Raw genomic sequence first — 14,782 nt, 5'->3', positions numbered from 1 at the left:
CAAGGTAGGGATACCCTGCCTCTTTAACCCCCTTGGGGCAGACCTAGAGGGATGCCCTGCTCAGGGCCAAAAACACCAAAAATTGGTAGATTTTGCCATGGGATCAAAAAAACGAAATGGCAGCCATGCTGCTTTCTTTTATTAAGCAGAGGGGTCATTCAGCCTTTCTCCTCAAACCGTTATAGGCCCCAGGGAGGCCACCCCTGGTGCCGCAATAAGCAGAGGTGCACCATGTCACCTTACTTTACTGGGCCATTAGAGGCCTCGAAGAGCCCAACCCCGGGGCTGCATTATAAGGGGAGGAGGCCCATGTCCCCTCTCACCGAGCCATTAATGCCTCTGGGCAGGATACCACCCCCCAGGGCTGAAATTTACAAAAAAGGGGAGGGGGCTGCATGCTGCCCCTCCCCGATTCATTACGGGCACTGGGAAGCCGACCTCTGGGGCCAAAATCACCAAAAGAAGGGAAGGAGTCCCACGGCCCCCATCCCTTCTATGATCTTGGGGACCCCACGTGAGACACGCGGTTTCCCTGCCTGCACCGGCACTCACAGAGAAACTTGTGTTTGCTCCTACCAGTGAGAAATTTTTTGAATCTCCCATCACACAGAAGTAAACACTGAATCTGTTCCCAGCGGGTAGGAGCTTTGCAAATTCTCCTGGGGCAGCAGGGCCCTGGGACTCCCCCTATAGCCTCCAACGAGTGTATGGTGGGTGCCCTGGATGTGCACCAGGGTACCCACCATTATTTTACCTGAGCCCAGGGGGATGTTGCGCATGGGGACAAAAACAGCTCAGGAAGGAGGGATCACAGCCTCCCTCCCCTTTTAGCACACACATATGCAGTTCTCCTGCCCGAGCCTAATATGACCCTGGTGCATGGGGTCCCTAGGGTCATAACAGGCTCAGGGATGAGGCCTCGTGGCCTCTTTCCAATTTTAAATAAAATAATGGCCCTGGGGCATTTGGTCCCCAGGGCCTAAAGAGGCTCAGAGAGAAGGGTCACAAAGTCCCCTTCACCTTTAAAATGTATATGGCCATAGGGAATGGGGTCCCCAGAGCCTAATGAGGCTCAAGGAGGGGGGCCATGTGCCCCCCCTACCTATTAAAAAAGGTCCTTTTAAAGGCATGGTGAGAGGGGCAATGCGCCCCTCCTCTAATTTAGTAATAATACTGCTCTTGGAATGCTCAAGAAGGGGGCCACATGCTCCCCCTCAAAAATAAATAAGGCCCTAGGGGATAGGGTTCTCACTGCCTAATGAGACTCCAAAAGAAGGCCCCAATGCCCCCTACTCTTTTTATTGGTATCACCCAGGGATGGGATTCCGGGGACTAATAAAAGTTGAGGAGAAAGAGTCACACGGGCGCCCTCTCCTTCTCTCTTTCATTTGGCTCCAGAAGGAGTCCCCAGGACTGAAAGCCAACCAGCAGTAGTGTACGGCAAAGACCTGTGCAGTATAGGGATGATTGCCTGCTGGAGATTTGACCCTTGGCCTGGCCCTTCGGTCAACCCCCTGCTGATCATAGCCAAAGTCCTGGTGCGGAGGAGGGGGGTGGCTTTATGTTTGGTATAAAATTATACTTTACAATAAAACTAGAAATTCCCAGAAAAACTAAAGGTTAAACTACCATTATAGTTTGGTGTGATTAGAAGTTCTGTTTATTGTTTTTTTTTTACTTTCAAAATTCACTGAAAAATCCAAAGGTCAAGAAGTCTGCCTTCCCTTTCACCTCAGAACCCACGGAAATCACCTGTGTAGTACTCCAGGGATCCTCACTCAGCTCTCCCCTCTTCAACACTTATATGACACCTCTGGCCAGTATCGCCAAAACCCACAGACTCAGAATGATATCCTACACCGACTACACACAACTGAAACTCTCCCTCTCTCAAAACACCAGCTTCCACAACTGCATGATAGATGTCATTAACTGGATGAAGAAAAACTAGTTAGTTAAGTGAATATGTCTGTGGACAACATTAATGCTTTGAACAACAAAAAAAAAATAGACATTCACCAATTATAGTTAGCAGAACTAACTATAACATGCGTGCTTTCTAAGCACTGCTTATGCCCTTACACATTACATCACTTATCACACGTTCTATGACATCATTTATTACATCACTGATGACTTCTCAAATTACATCATTGATGACATCACTGATAACATCACTTATGACATAGTGGTGAGGGACAGGAAAAAATAATAATAACCCCCACTCTCTGGGAGAGTACTCCTAAGCAGCGGGGGTGAATATTATTTTGTTTTTTAGGAACAAACTGTCCCTTTGGAGTTTGTATCAGAAAAACAAATATTTTATGAAAGTTTGGTGGAAGGCCGTCTTAACTGATGGCAGCCTTCCACCAAAATGTATTGCACTGTGAAAGGAACTGCCATTGCATAGGTTCCTTTTAATGTACAAAGATGAACACAGGGTAGACAATCATCACTAAATATTGCAGATGGAGTACTCTTGGGATGTCGGATGTAGTGTCCTCTGCCATACCAACGGACACTACTTCATCCTCCAAAGTCTAAATCAAACTCTAAATCTCTAATGCGTGCTGTTATATCTGGGGGTCTCTAGTTGGCAATGGTTATCACCTTTGTCCAAATAGGGACCCTTACAAATAAGTCAGCATAAGGGGATTACACTCCTTAATAATGCCTGCTCACCCCCTTGGTAGCTTGGCACGAGCAGACAGGCTTATCTCAGAGGCAGTGTGTTAAGCATTTGTGAATATACACAGTAATACAGTGAAAACACTACAGATGGACACAACACAGGATTTATAAAAATAAGTATTCTTTATATAGACTTAAACACAAGACCACAAACGACAAAAATCCACAATACTACACTTAAGATTACTTAAAAGATGATTAAAGTCTCTTAGTTCAAGTTGTTGATAAATGCGACAAAGTTCTCAACAAAGTACCTGGATGCGTAGCGCAAAGTGAACAAAATGGCTCACAAAAGGGGAGATGCGTTGGTTCCGTGACCCGGGGGAACGGTTGCGTCCTTCCTCAATTCTTGCGCAGAGTAGGGGACTCGTCGTGAGCCTTAGCGTTGAGGAGGTGATGTGTAGATTCTCGGCATGCGGGCCCATTGCAATGCGCAAGACGGCGCCTTGATGTGATGTGATGATCTGGTTGCGATGCGAGAAGATGGAGCCCTTGATGCGGCGATGCTATGACGATGCGATGACACCCTGGCAGCCTTGCGACGACTCTGTACTTTGGAGCCGCATAAGGGCGGGCAACACGCTTCTCCAGTGATGCGATGGTGAATCTCACGATGGCGTCACGCGTCTCCGGTGATGCGACAACAGGCAGCTTCGATGAACACATGCTTCCAGGGACATGCAGCGAAGGCTTGCTTCTCCGCCGATGCGCCGATTGCAGCTGCGGCGGCGACATGCTTCTTCTCGATGCGTCGCGCTTCCAGCTCCCAGCGGCACGCAAGTGACTGGTGTCAGAATTCACAGCAAGGAAATTCAGGAGGGAGCTGGAGGCGAAGTCTTTTGTCCCTGAGACTTCAACAGGAGGCAAGCACACTTCAAGCCCTTGGAGAAAATTCTGTAGAGGAAAGTCCTTACAAAGTTCCTTCTCCTTTCCCTTGGCAATGAAGCAACCACTGCAGGCCAATCCAGCAAACAGCACACTGGCAGAGGGGCAGTCCAAACTCCTGCAGCTTCCTTGGTTCTTATCCTTGGCAGAAAGGTTTCTTGTTCCAGAAGTGATCTAATTTCTTGGGATCAGGGTCCCAATATTTATACCCCAAAATCCTTTGTTCTCTGAAGGCAGAGAGGCATCTGCCTAGTTCAAACCAGATCCTGAGCACTTTGTTTACATGACTCTCCTCTTCCTTTCCCTGTGCAGGGCAGAGACATCAGCCGCCCCACAGGAGGTGGAGCCAGCACAGGGGAGGGAAGATACAGCTCTGGAGCACTCTTTTGACATGATTCCTCCTCTCCTTTCACAGTGCAGGGCAGAGACATCAGACAAGCCACCGGGGATGGAGCCAGCATTGTAGAGGGAAGGCCCAGCCCTATTCAGGTCCCAGGTGCAACTCCTCCCTCCCATCTAGATGCAGATCTCTCTATTCACCACTGGGCTGCCCCAGCCTGTCTCCTGGAATTCCCCAGCCCTGTCACACACAAACCCGGACAAGGAATACATTACCCAGCAGAGGCAGGCTCAAATGGTTAGGCAAGCAAATACCTACTTTCTAAAAGTGGTATTGGCAAACACAGAATATTAAAATAAACTTTACTAAAAGATGCATTCTATTATTCTGAGTTCAGACATACTAAATTCGAATTTCTACCATGTTCCCCGAGTCTGTTAGGATTATAGGAATGTAATAATCTAACTGCCCATTCTGGCCTATGAGAGCAGGTAGCCTTCAATAGTGAAAAACGGAAATGGCTGTAATTCACTATTAGAACATGCTAGACACATTAGAGCATGTCCTACCTTATACTTACAATGCACCCTGCCCTTGGGCCTACCATAGGGGTGTCTAACATGAAGCAAAGGGAAGGTTTATGGACTGGCAAGTGGGTGCACTTGGCCAAGTCGACATGGCAGTGCTAGACTGCACACAGGCCTTGCAATGGCAGGCCTGAGACACACTTTACAAGCTGCTTCTGTGGGTGGCACAACCAGCGCTGCAAGCCCACCAGCAGCATTTGATTTACTAGCCCTGGGCACACATTGTGCACTGTACTAGGGGCTGGCAGATAAATCAAATAACCCAATCATGGAATCCAATCAATATATCAATTTAACATAGGGAGCACTTGCACTGTGGCACTGATTAGCAGTGGCACAGTGCCCAAAGCATAAATCCAGCAAAAACATATCAAAACAGAGGAGGCAATCCGTCAAAAATGAAAGGGAGACTCACGCCAATTATGTCAGGTCTAACACGTGCCTATATTTTGGTCTCATTGTTTTCCGCTTTATGTGGGTTGGTACTGCAAGCCACAGTGTTATCATAGTAAAGAAAGAGCTGCAATCACAATTTCACAGTAGAATGAGAAGAAATCTGCTTGGTCCGTTCTTACTTCTGAGCAGTATAGAGGCAACACAAAAAAGTTATTTATCGGGGGGGGGGAGGAAACAAACAAAACATTTAAAAAAACAACAAAAAAAACAGTGACTCAAATCAATAAAGCAACCCCAGCTCCTCACAGAGAATTCAAACACAGCTGAAGACGAAAAGAAAAATAGGAGACTGAAGCATGAAAAGCACATTACCTGGCAATATCATCAAAGAAGGAAGTCATGATAAATGGCTCCATACGCATGATCTGTACATATGTTGATCTTACCATTGTCGTAAATATGGTGTCCATTTTATCTTCATGTGACTGACGGAAGCCAGATATTTTGCAAACCAGGTTGTTATTGACTAGGACCTTGTGGGCTGCGAGACATTTATGTATGTATCCCATTTCTGTCAGGTACTTCATTCCAGATGCAATGCCAAGCAACATATCCATCAGCTGCATTGATGTAAACTGACCTTCGTGTTTCTGCAAGATATAGATAAAGTACATAATGTGAGAAACTACAAAAACAAATTGTCAACAAAAAACATTCACTTGGATATATTCCAAATATATTTCTGCAGGAGCTAAGGGGGTTGGCAACATAGTTTACCATTTTCATGCACTGACAATGGTGTTTAACATGCTAAGAGAACCAGTAGTGGGCACGCCATTCAGCCCCTTTCTGACACTGAGAGTTTTCAAGAAAATCACTATGTCAGAGGCCACTAACAGTTCCAGGAAGAGGAAGCAATAGTCTCCTTTGTAAACGATCCAAAGTGCATTGTCAGCTATTTTTGGTATTTAGGTCTGTTGGAAAGCGGAATTACTGAACCTCATCTAAGAGGTCTTATTGATCTGCGAAAAGTATGAGTTGGGTCTCCAAGCAGCTTTTCATGGCCTTGGCTAATATGGGTATGTTGGAGACCAGGTGGAAACTATTCAGGTCCTAGGGCCCCACTTTTGAATTCTTAACAGAATGGGGAACTGACTGTTTTAGGCAGTCACTGACAGTACCTCACGCCAGAGAGTTGTTAACCTGGTTCATAAAGTAGGGAGAAGTAAGAGAACAAAAGCGAGACACAATGTCAAAGTACAGTTCATTTAATTATTGGTTTAGTGATTATTTTTGGGATTTGTATAAAGTGCATCATACTTCAAAAGCCCCTGTCGAATTAAGTTATGTCTTCTTGTTTCATTATTGCCTATGATATTCTGAGATAAATTTCAGAAATCACGTAACAAACATGCGTTTCATAGAACAGATAAAAAACATTTTGCTAAAAAAACTAAAATGTTTTAATGTGTTCTTCTCGTTTCTATTGAGGGGACCCTCTACAGAGTGAAAATGGCGGGGTTTTTTTTGTAACTGGAATGTTCAACAATTGTGTTTAGTGTAGGTTAGATACAATTTCTCGGATACTGAATTTACTTCATGGAATGACCGGTCAATGGGATTTTGTGCCTCGATTAAGGTCTGGAATGTGACTCCTTGGCCAGATTGTAAATGTCCTCTGCCAGGAGAGGACCCATGGCCCTAGCTCTCCTGGACAGGGCCACCTATCAGATTTACTGATCCTCAGCCCCATCCTGGCATGGTCTTTGTGCCTTCAGTGGAGCTACTGCAGCCGCTGCCCTTTAAGGTGCAGCTTCTTTGTTGCTACGGCAGAACCACTCAGCAAAGTATTTTTTTCTGCAAATGCAGGAATCTGGCCTCAACTGTTGTAATTCCCTATATCTGAGGTTCCCAGCTTTTTTTTGTTTAAGAAACTTGATACAATACCACATAACACCACAATATTATTCTATTAGGTATACAAGATTTAGCACGCCCAACCTTTCCTCAAATCCTTACATATTAGTTAGAGTTCATTCTAAGATTCAATCATCCATTTTGGACCTTCTTTCTTGAAATAATGTGTGAGACAATGTAACCTGTAAAGATCCTTTAGATCTTCTGCTACTACTTGGTCACTAATCAGAACAATGTCTATTGGGCAGATCTTTTGATATCCTGGGCCCCATTTTATGAAATTCCTTCCCAGTGGAGATAAGACATAGTTCCAATCCAATGGCTTTTCATACAGCGAAACAATTTGGCTGTACATGAAAAATGTAGCTTTACTTTTGATTTAGCAGGTTCCCTACCTAGAACCAAAACACCTAATGGGTTACAGTGCACTCGACGGAAAACGGCTAACAATAAAATGGATGGATAAATTGTAGATTAATTTAGAGCAATGCAGGCAGAGAGATACAGAGTTCATACTCTCCTAGATCTTTTAATATGTGTTGTGACAAAATAGCTGCTTCTTTAGGGGGAACATATCTGTGACTTCACAATGAAATCACGTATTTATGGCATACATATAACTTTCTTTAGGATTTTCTATCACATGAAAATATTGTGAGACATTGTGACAGATGAATGTTTCCATCATTTCTAATTTGTATTGTGGAACAAACACATTTTTGGTCAAAATGCTGAAATAAATGAAACATGTACTATTTAGAAGTCATGCAACAAATGTAAGCTGTGCAAATAATGAACTGGTAATAAATACCATTTAGATAAAAAAAACTAAATATATTTCTGTGACTTTCATATTTCTATTGAAAGAACCTCTACTGAATTAAAATGACAGAAACACAGAGGTTTCTCTACATTGGCCTTTTGCAGTGTATTTTAAAGTGCAAGGCTCAAAAATTGTGTTCAATGTTAATAGAAAATTAGCTCCACTTAATGGAGTGACCTCCGAATATGATTTATGGCCTTAAAGTCTGGCTGGTGGCCATTTCGACAGACTTTAAATGTTTGTCTGATCCTACAATATCCCCAAGACTCCTCAAACCCCAACCATCAAAGCAAGTAGTTGTCCATATGCTTCGCCCTCACGAATGAGAACACAAATGAACATCTTTCAAACAAGAAGTCACATCAAACTCTTGATGTTAATCTCAGGATATAATTACTGCCTCTTTAATACATCTCTTGCATCTTTAGACTTGCTGCCCAGCCTTCTATAGTCAAGTCTCAATAGATTAATCCTTACTCAACCCTTGGTAGCTTGGCAAATGAGCAGTCAGGCTTAATTTAGGAGACAGGTATGTGAAAAGCATTTAATTTCACCAAAACAGTAAATAAGTAAAAGACACAATAAAAATCCAACACCAAATTTTAAATAGAGAATATGGTTATCTTCAAACAACAACAAAATGACAAACATCCGGTGCAGGGAATTGGATATATGAATTTTTAAAGATTAAATAAAAAATTGTACATTCTAGCACCAAAAAGCTTAACGCCTACCTGAAGTATCTGGTCACGATGGACCATGTCAAAGTCAATGATTTAAGCAGATCACAATGGAGCGTGGGTCGTACAGGCTGAGGGCTAAGTCCCAGTCAAAAGTTTACAGATGGAGATAGTCTATTTCTCTCATCAATAGGCTCATTGGTTGGCCCTCTAGATTCTCTTTTTGAGGAAGGAGGCCTTTTGTACCGCTTTTGGCCGCCATAAGTGTGGCAGGGTATGCTCAGACGTGAGTCCCTTGCTCACTTTGCCACCGGATTCAAGCAACCCGGGCTGAAGACGGCTGGAATGCCAGAAACCGGTCCTCGGAAGCTTGTTTCCGGTCCAGGGAAGACATGGCTTGGCAGTTCGGGCTGGACTGTTCCCATGAGGCACAGGGTCAGACTGATTTGCATATAGCCATGTCTGAACTGGGGTGGCAGAGTGGGCTAAAGGACGGTGATGGATTAAACCCAGATCTTTTGACTGGGTGTGAGTGTTTGATTGATTCAGATGCTCCGTCCATCACCACCCCCTTTTGTACCGCTTTTGGCCGCCATAAGTGTGGGAGGGTATGCTCAGACGTGAGTCCCTTGCTCACTTTTCCACTGGATTCAAGCAAGCCGGGCTGAAGACGGCTGGAATGCCAGAAACTGGTCCTCGGAAGCTTGTTTCTGGTCCAGGGAAGACATGGCTTGGCAGTTCAGGCTGGACTGTTCCCATGAGGCACAGGGTCAGACTGATTTGCATATAGCCATGTCTGAACTCGGGTGGCAGAGTGGGCTAAAGAACGGTGATGGATTAAACCCAGATCTTTTGACTGGATGTGAGTGTTTGATTGATTCAGATGCTCCGTCCATCACCACCCCCTTTTGTACCGCTTTTGGCTGCCATACGTGTGGCAGGGTATGCTCAGACCTGAGTCCCTGGCTCACTTTGCCACTGGATTCAAGCAAGCCGGGCTGACGACGGCTGGAATGCCAGAAACCGGTCCTCGGAATCTTGTTTCCTGTCCAGGGAAGACATGGCTTGGCAGTTCGGGCTGGACTGTTCCCATGAAGCACAGGGTCAGACTGATTTGCATATAGCCATGTCTGAACTGGGGTGGCAGAGTGGGCTAAAGAACGGTGATGGATTAAACCCATATCTTTTGACTGGGTGTGAGTGTTTGATTGCTTCAGATGCTCCGTCCATCACACCCCCTTTTGTACCGCTACCATATACTAGGGGCTTAAAAGTAAGTTGTATTTGCAAATTACTAATATACCAATTACCGTATATCTTTAGACGACACTGGGCCTGGTTAGCAGAGCCCAGGGCACTTGCAGGGTCAGTGACCACCAGCATAAGAAGAAAAAAATGGGGATCCTCAGGACAAAAAATGATGACTTTCCAACAATCTCCATCTCAAAGATTTACTTCTTTATACCTCCGAAAATCCAGTCACCCATCGCTCAATGTACAACCCCCTCCTACACCAAAACCGGCCTCTCTAAAATAATAAGCATTCTGCTGCTCATTAATGGGTGCCACCATTGCCTACCTGCTGCGATTGCTCTCAGAGACTCCTGCCTGACTATCTTTTGAAGCAGCATTACTAAATGCCACATCAACAAATAGACATGTTGTAAAAATCTAAAAACTAAAATCTGATAATCAACTGGCCTTTACTGAAATGTGAATCATTGATACTTCAATAATTCTTATCCAAGAACTACTTACAGTGTGACAACACCATTATCTTGCACAACATCACTTACAGTTGTGTTGAAGGACATGCCATGACCTCCTATAAGTCACAGAAAGGAGAGTCCTGGTCCAAGTTAGAGGACCTTTGAGAACATACGTGTAAATGGATCACTGCATGGATATCCTCCCAAACCTAAGTAGGCATCAACTACCTTCCAAAGAAGTCTCTTGGTCTGTTTGTCACAGTGTTGTTGGACTTTGCTAAGTACGTCCTTACCATGTACATCTGACAACATCTGAATTGATGATCTATCTTATTTATATGTTATAGGGGTGATCAAAGATATGAACAAACACAGCTTCTAACAAAAGGTCAATAACCAAGCTTATGTAGAGAGACCCAGCCTCAAAATATCTTCTTAGAGATTTAAACCGCACTGTATTAGACTTCCACCACTTATCCTGGCCTGTGTGCGCATTCATTGTCCTTTCCAAACATGACACGTTTACTTGCAAGATGTCCCCCCCCCTTTAACTAATCCTGACACCTCATGGTCTAGAAACATGAGTCAAAATAGCGCCGATGCTCTCTTTCATAAAATTCCAGTTTGTAACTCCTTCATGGGCTATATTGTCCTATCAGTTGACAAGAAGATATACATCCCACTATACCAAGTTATTCCACAAAATATTGTAAAGTAGAACCAGTACATTTAAAAACAAAAGCTATTGGGAAGAATACTGCTTCTTGGAATGTCAACTAAAAGCATTGAAAGGAGTAATTCAAAAGTCTCTTACCCCCTTATTGCATATCTGATACACTATTGTGGATTTTAAAAAGTTATTTGCTGAACTAAATGAATCCACTTCTAACAGATGCAGACAGCACTTCAAAGACCTCTTTTACATATAAAATCAACTGGCATCCAACCAAAAAGCAATATTTAAGATGTCTGTGACCCAACAATTTTGCAAAGCTTTCAGCACAGTCAACCAAAAGAAACCACACACTAAAGCACCAAAGCATGACATCCTACGGTGTTGCTGGAAAATCCCTTCAGTGGTCCACATCATTTCTATCAGACTAATCTCACCAGGTAGAAATTACATCATATACATTAACATCGCCTATCATCACCTGTGGGGCTCAGTGCTGGCTCAGACTCTCTTCAATACCTACATGACTCCACTGGCAAACATCTGTAAAGGTTTCAAACTCAACAGTTGCATACATATCATTGGTACCCATATCCTCTGTAGAATTCCAAACAAATGTGACCGTTGTTGACAGGTCATGGTTTATTACACTTATGTCCAAACTTGGCCTGAAGCACAAGAACCACAGACATCTGCATTAATGTAATTTCATTGACTGCTTATAAAAACAGGTTAAATTCAATACTTTCTGCTTTGTTCACAAGACCTCCCAAGGTCCATGCATCATATTACCTCTCTAACTATTTGACACCAAGTAGGCTGTCCGAATGTCTGACCTCAGTCTCCTAAGTCCCTCTCTCAATCTAGCCAAACGGAGGCAAACATTTTGGGGCAGAAACGTCTGCATACAAAATGTCACCCTTTGGAACTTACTTTCTTTTCTCCTATTCAGTGAAGCTGATATCATAACATTCTGGAACACCACAAAATACATTTGTTCTTCCCAACTTTGAAATATTTTTAATAAAAACTGTCCTTATAGTTTTAACTATTTTGAGAACATTCAATTTCCAGAAGATTTGATTATTGTAGACCTGGTCCTCTGTAACAATCCTCTTTTCTCATCCCAAGGAGCCCCGGATCTCAGCCTTGAGTTATCAGTGTTAAATAAAAACAACATATATAACAACATAAATAGTCTTATAAGGTAGCAGGAGCCCTGAGACATAGCTTTAGTTTAAGGATCTACATTTCTACTGCTTTTTATTGAAGATAGTAGTGTCTTTAATTAAAATACCCTTCTTCAATCAAACATATATCTGCCGGAGTACATTAGAAGATCCAGGGATGCCATATTTAAGTCTGGTAATGACAGTTGTGTTTCTTTAAAAAAAGGTCAATATAATATTGAACTAAAAATCATCCTTCATGCCTGCCAATCTGGCTCAGGCTTAGGGGCACATAAGCCTCACAAAGTAATCACAGAGAAGTGCTGTTGTTCTTGGACCAGCTAAAATAGCTCATGCACTCCATGACCTCTCAGCAACCTAAAACAGAATGGACCAAGATATACTGCTACTGAGACTTGTGGAATGGACTGGGGTAACCGGCTCTAGATCTAGTCCTTTCTCTCCAACTGCAGCCAAAAAGTATGTATTGGGTATTCGCCCCTGAAGGTGTCTACCCCCGAGGTCATCCTATTTGTGTCTGCTGTTCAATATCTTCTCGCACATGTTGACACAGCTCCTACAGAAGAACCCAGTGAATGTCTATATGTACACTGATGACAGCCACATAGAACTTCATTTAGATGTTGGCCAGTGAATCAGGTCATAATCTCCAATTTTCTAGATCATATATTTTCCTGGATAAAAGAAAGTTTCCTTTGTTAAACAGAGTGAAGACACAAATCCTTAATACTGGGAGGCCAACTAACTTAGGTGTATCATCTTCCACTCCATTGAAAACACTCCACTGGTTCCCATTAAAAGCAAAAATAAAACTAAAAGTAATTTGCCTGTGATTAGGCTTTGTAGTGTAGAGGTTCAAGATACCTGCAGAGTCTGGCAGCCAACAATGTGCTCAACAGAATCTCACAATCAACAATAGCAAATCTTATCTCTCAACAAGGCTTCAAAAGGAAAAGAACATGAAGGATGAACCCTTGGAGTCAAGAGACACAGATTTTGGTTCAATGCAGAATCAAAAACTGCAATCTTTCCAGAAGGGTCTGAAAACTGAACTGTTTCAGTGTGCATTCAATTAAACCCCTCACCTTTAATGCAGTGATGTCGCCCAATTCTGTAGTTCATCCCAGCTCTGTGAATTATCCATCAAGAAAAAACCTGAGCCATATGATACTCAAATAAAAAAATAAAGAAATTGGAAGGGTGAATAGCATAATAGCACAACACATTTCCCTTATTTGCTGGATATGTAGATGATTGTCAATGGACACATGTAGCAGCAAGATGACTCACTCCTACTCGAGGACACCAAGACCAAAGTTATGACAATGAGCAGAGAGTCGCTATTGAAGAAGAAAGAAAAGACTGAGACTAAACTTACTGTTTGTGTGCTGAAACACTCCACGCGGTCAACCCAGATCACAAAAATCATGCGAAAACACTGGTCACTTATAACACAAGAACCTGACCTTCAACCACTTGTAGCAAACCACATAACATTTGCATATAACAGATCAAAAAATCTAAAAGAACTGTTAAAACGGCGAAATACAGAAACAGGAGAAAAGACTCACAAAGGAATGCAAAAATGTAAAAATTGTACGCACTGCAATAATGTTATGATGGCTCAAACTTTCACACACCCGATGACAGGCAATAAGATTCCTTTATTCCCTTCGAGTACCTGTGACACGAAAGGTGTGATTTATGGCATAAAATGTCCCTGTGGGAAAGTTTACGTAGGGCAAACAGAGCAAAAAATTAAAATAAGAATCACGGAGCACAAAAGCAACATTCGCCAAAAGAACTTGAAGTCAACAGTGGCGACACACTGGATGGAAGCTGGTCATAACATTTCACAACTTCGCTTCACAATTTTAGAAGTGATTAAGCCACAACTAGACTCAGACACACACAAACAAAGACTAAGGTCTGAGTATTTTTGGATTCAGAAACTCGATAGCTTACAACCACAAGGACTTAATGACAGGATTGAACTATCCTGCTTTCTATAAAAATTATTAGGAAAGTATTTACTGTATCCCTGCTACCAACAGCTTCCCATCCCAAAATGGCCGACACAAGTGACAATCATGTAAACCTTATGAACTTCTATAGCCTAGAGTCACGTCTTGAACTGTTTAATGAATTCTTTATTTATTATTCTTTATTTCACTTCGTTTCACTGTTATATCTTCACATATTCATTTAGAAATGCGTTATGTTCTAAAATATTTTCTTGAAGCTAAATAACGAATACGTATTCTCTTATAACCTACTAGTAACACGACATAAATTTTATATGTTACACCTTGTCACAACCCGATTATATGAATGATTCGTATAATGTCTAAATGTTGAAATTTAGCGTAATCACAACCACGTGATCGCGTTGTCAACCAATGGAAATGTTAAAAAGAAAGCTAACAGCATTCCAGGCTGTCAGCGGTATTCCGATTGGCTGGAAACTGAGGCGCGAATTGTTCCTGCATTTTTCCGTGAGTATGAACGTTTGGACAGTGTTTTAAGGGTGCATGAAATATTGTAGATGCCTGTATGTATTTCACAACTCTATGTGATCGTCACATCGCAGAATGTATTCCATGATAAAACGCATAAAAATGTCCTCTTTGCCGACTAGAAATATGGACATTCTAACATGGGTCGCACATGATGCTTGGACCCTTATGTAGGAGATAGAACTGCACTGTATTTTGTTGTTGTTTTTTGAATTTCGAGCCTAGTTGCTTATAATAGGTTTCATGATATTAGTTGCTATGAGAAGCGATAGTAAGTATGGCGTTATAATTGTTTGACAACATACACTGAACCACCAGGATGTGATTAAAACATCATGTATGTGACTGATAAGCTCAATATATTTCCTGTTTTTT

General features: G+C 42.5%; 1 protein-coding gene across 1 annotated transcript in view; it reads right to left on the bottom strand.

Annotated features, from left to right (window-relative positions):
- Nucleotides 1-14,782, bottom strand: part of EPHA10 (EPH receptor A10) — a 1,551,477-nt gene that overhangs the window by 189,159 nt on the left and 1,347,536 nt on the right. Inside the window, exon 13 of the mRNA XM_086956448.1 lies at nucleotides 5,346-5,549. Within this exon, the coding sequence (XP_086812574.1) occupies nucleotides 5,346-5,549 (204 nt within the window). The remainder of the gene's footprint in view (nucleotides 1-5,345; nucleotides 5,550-14,782) is intronic.

This window comes from Lissotriton vulgaris, chromosome 2_1 (assembly GCF_964263255.1).
Source record: "Lissotriton vulgaris chromosome 2_1, aLisVul1.2, whole genome shotgun sequence".
In the NCBI taxonomy this organism is placed as follows: Eukaryota; Metazoa; Chordata; class Amphibia; order Caudata; family Salamandridae; genus Lissotriton; species Lissotriton vulgaris.
The sequence above is the reverse complement of the archived record's forward strand: the minus strand, read 5'-3'. Positions and strand labels throughout refer to the sequence as shown.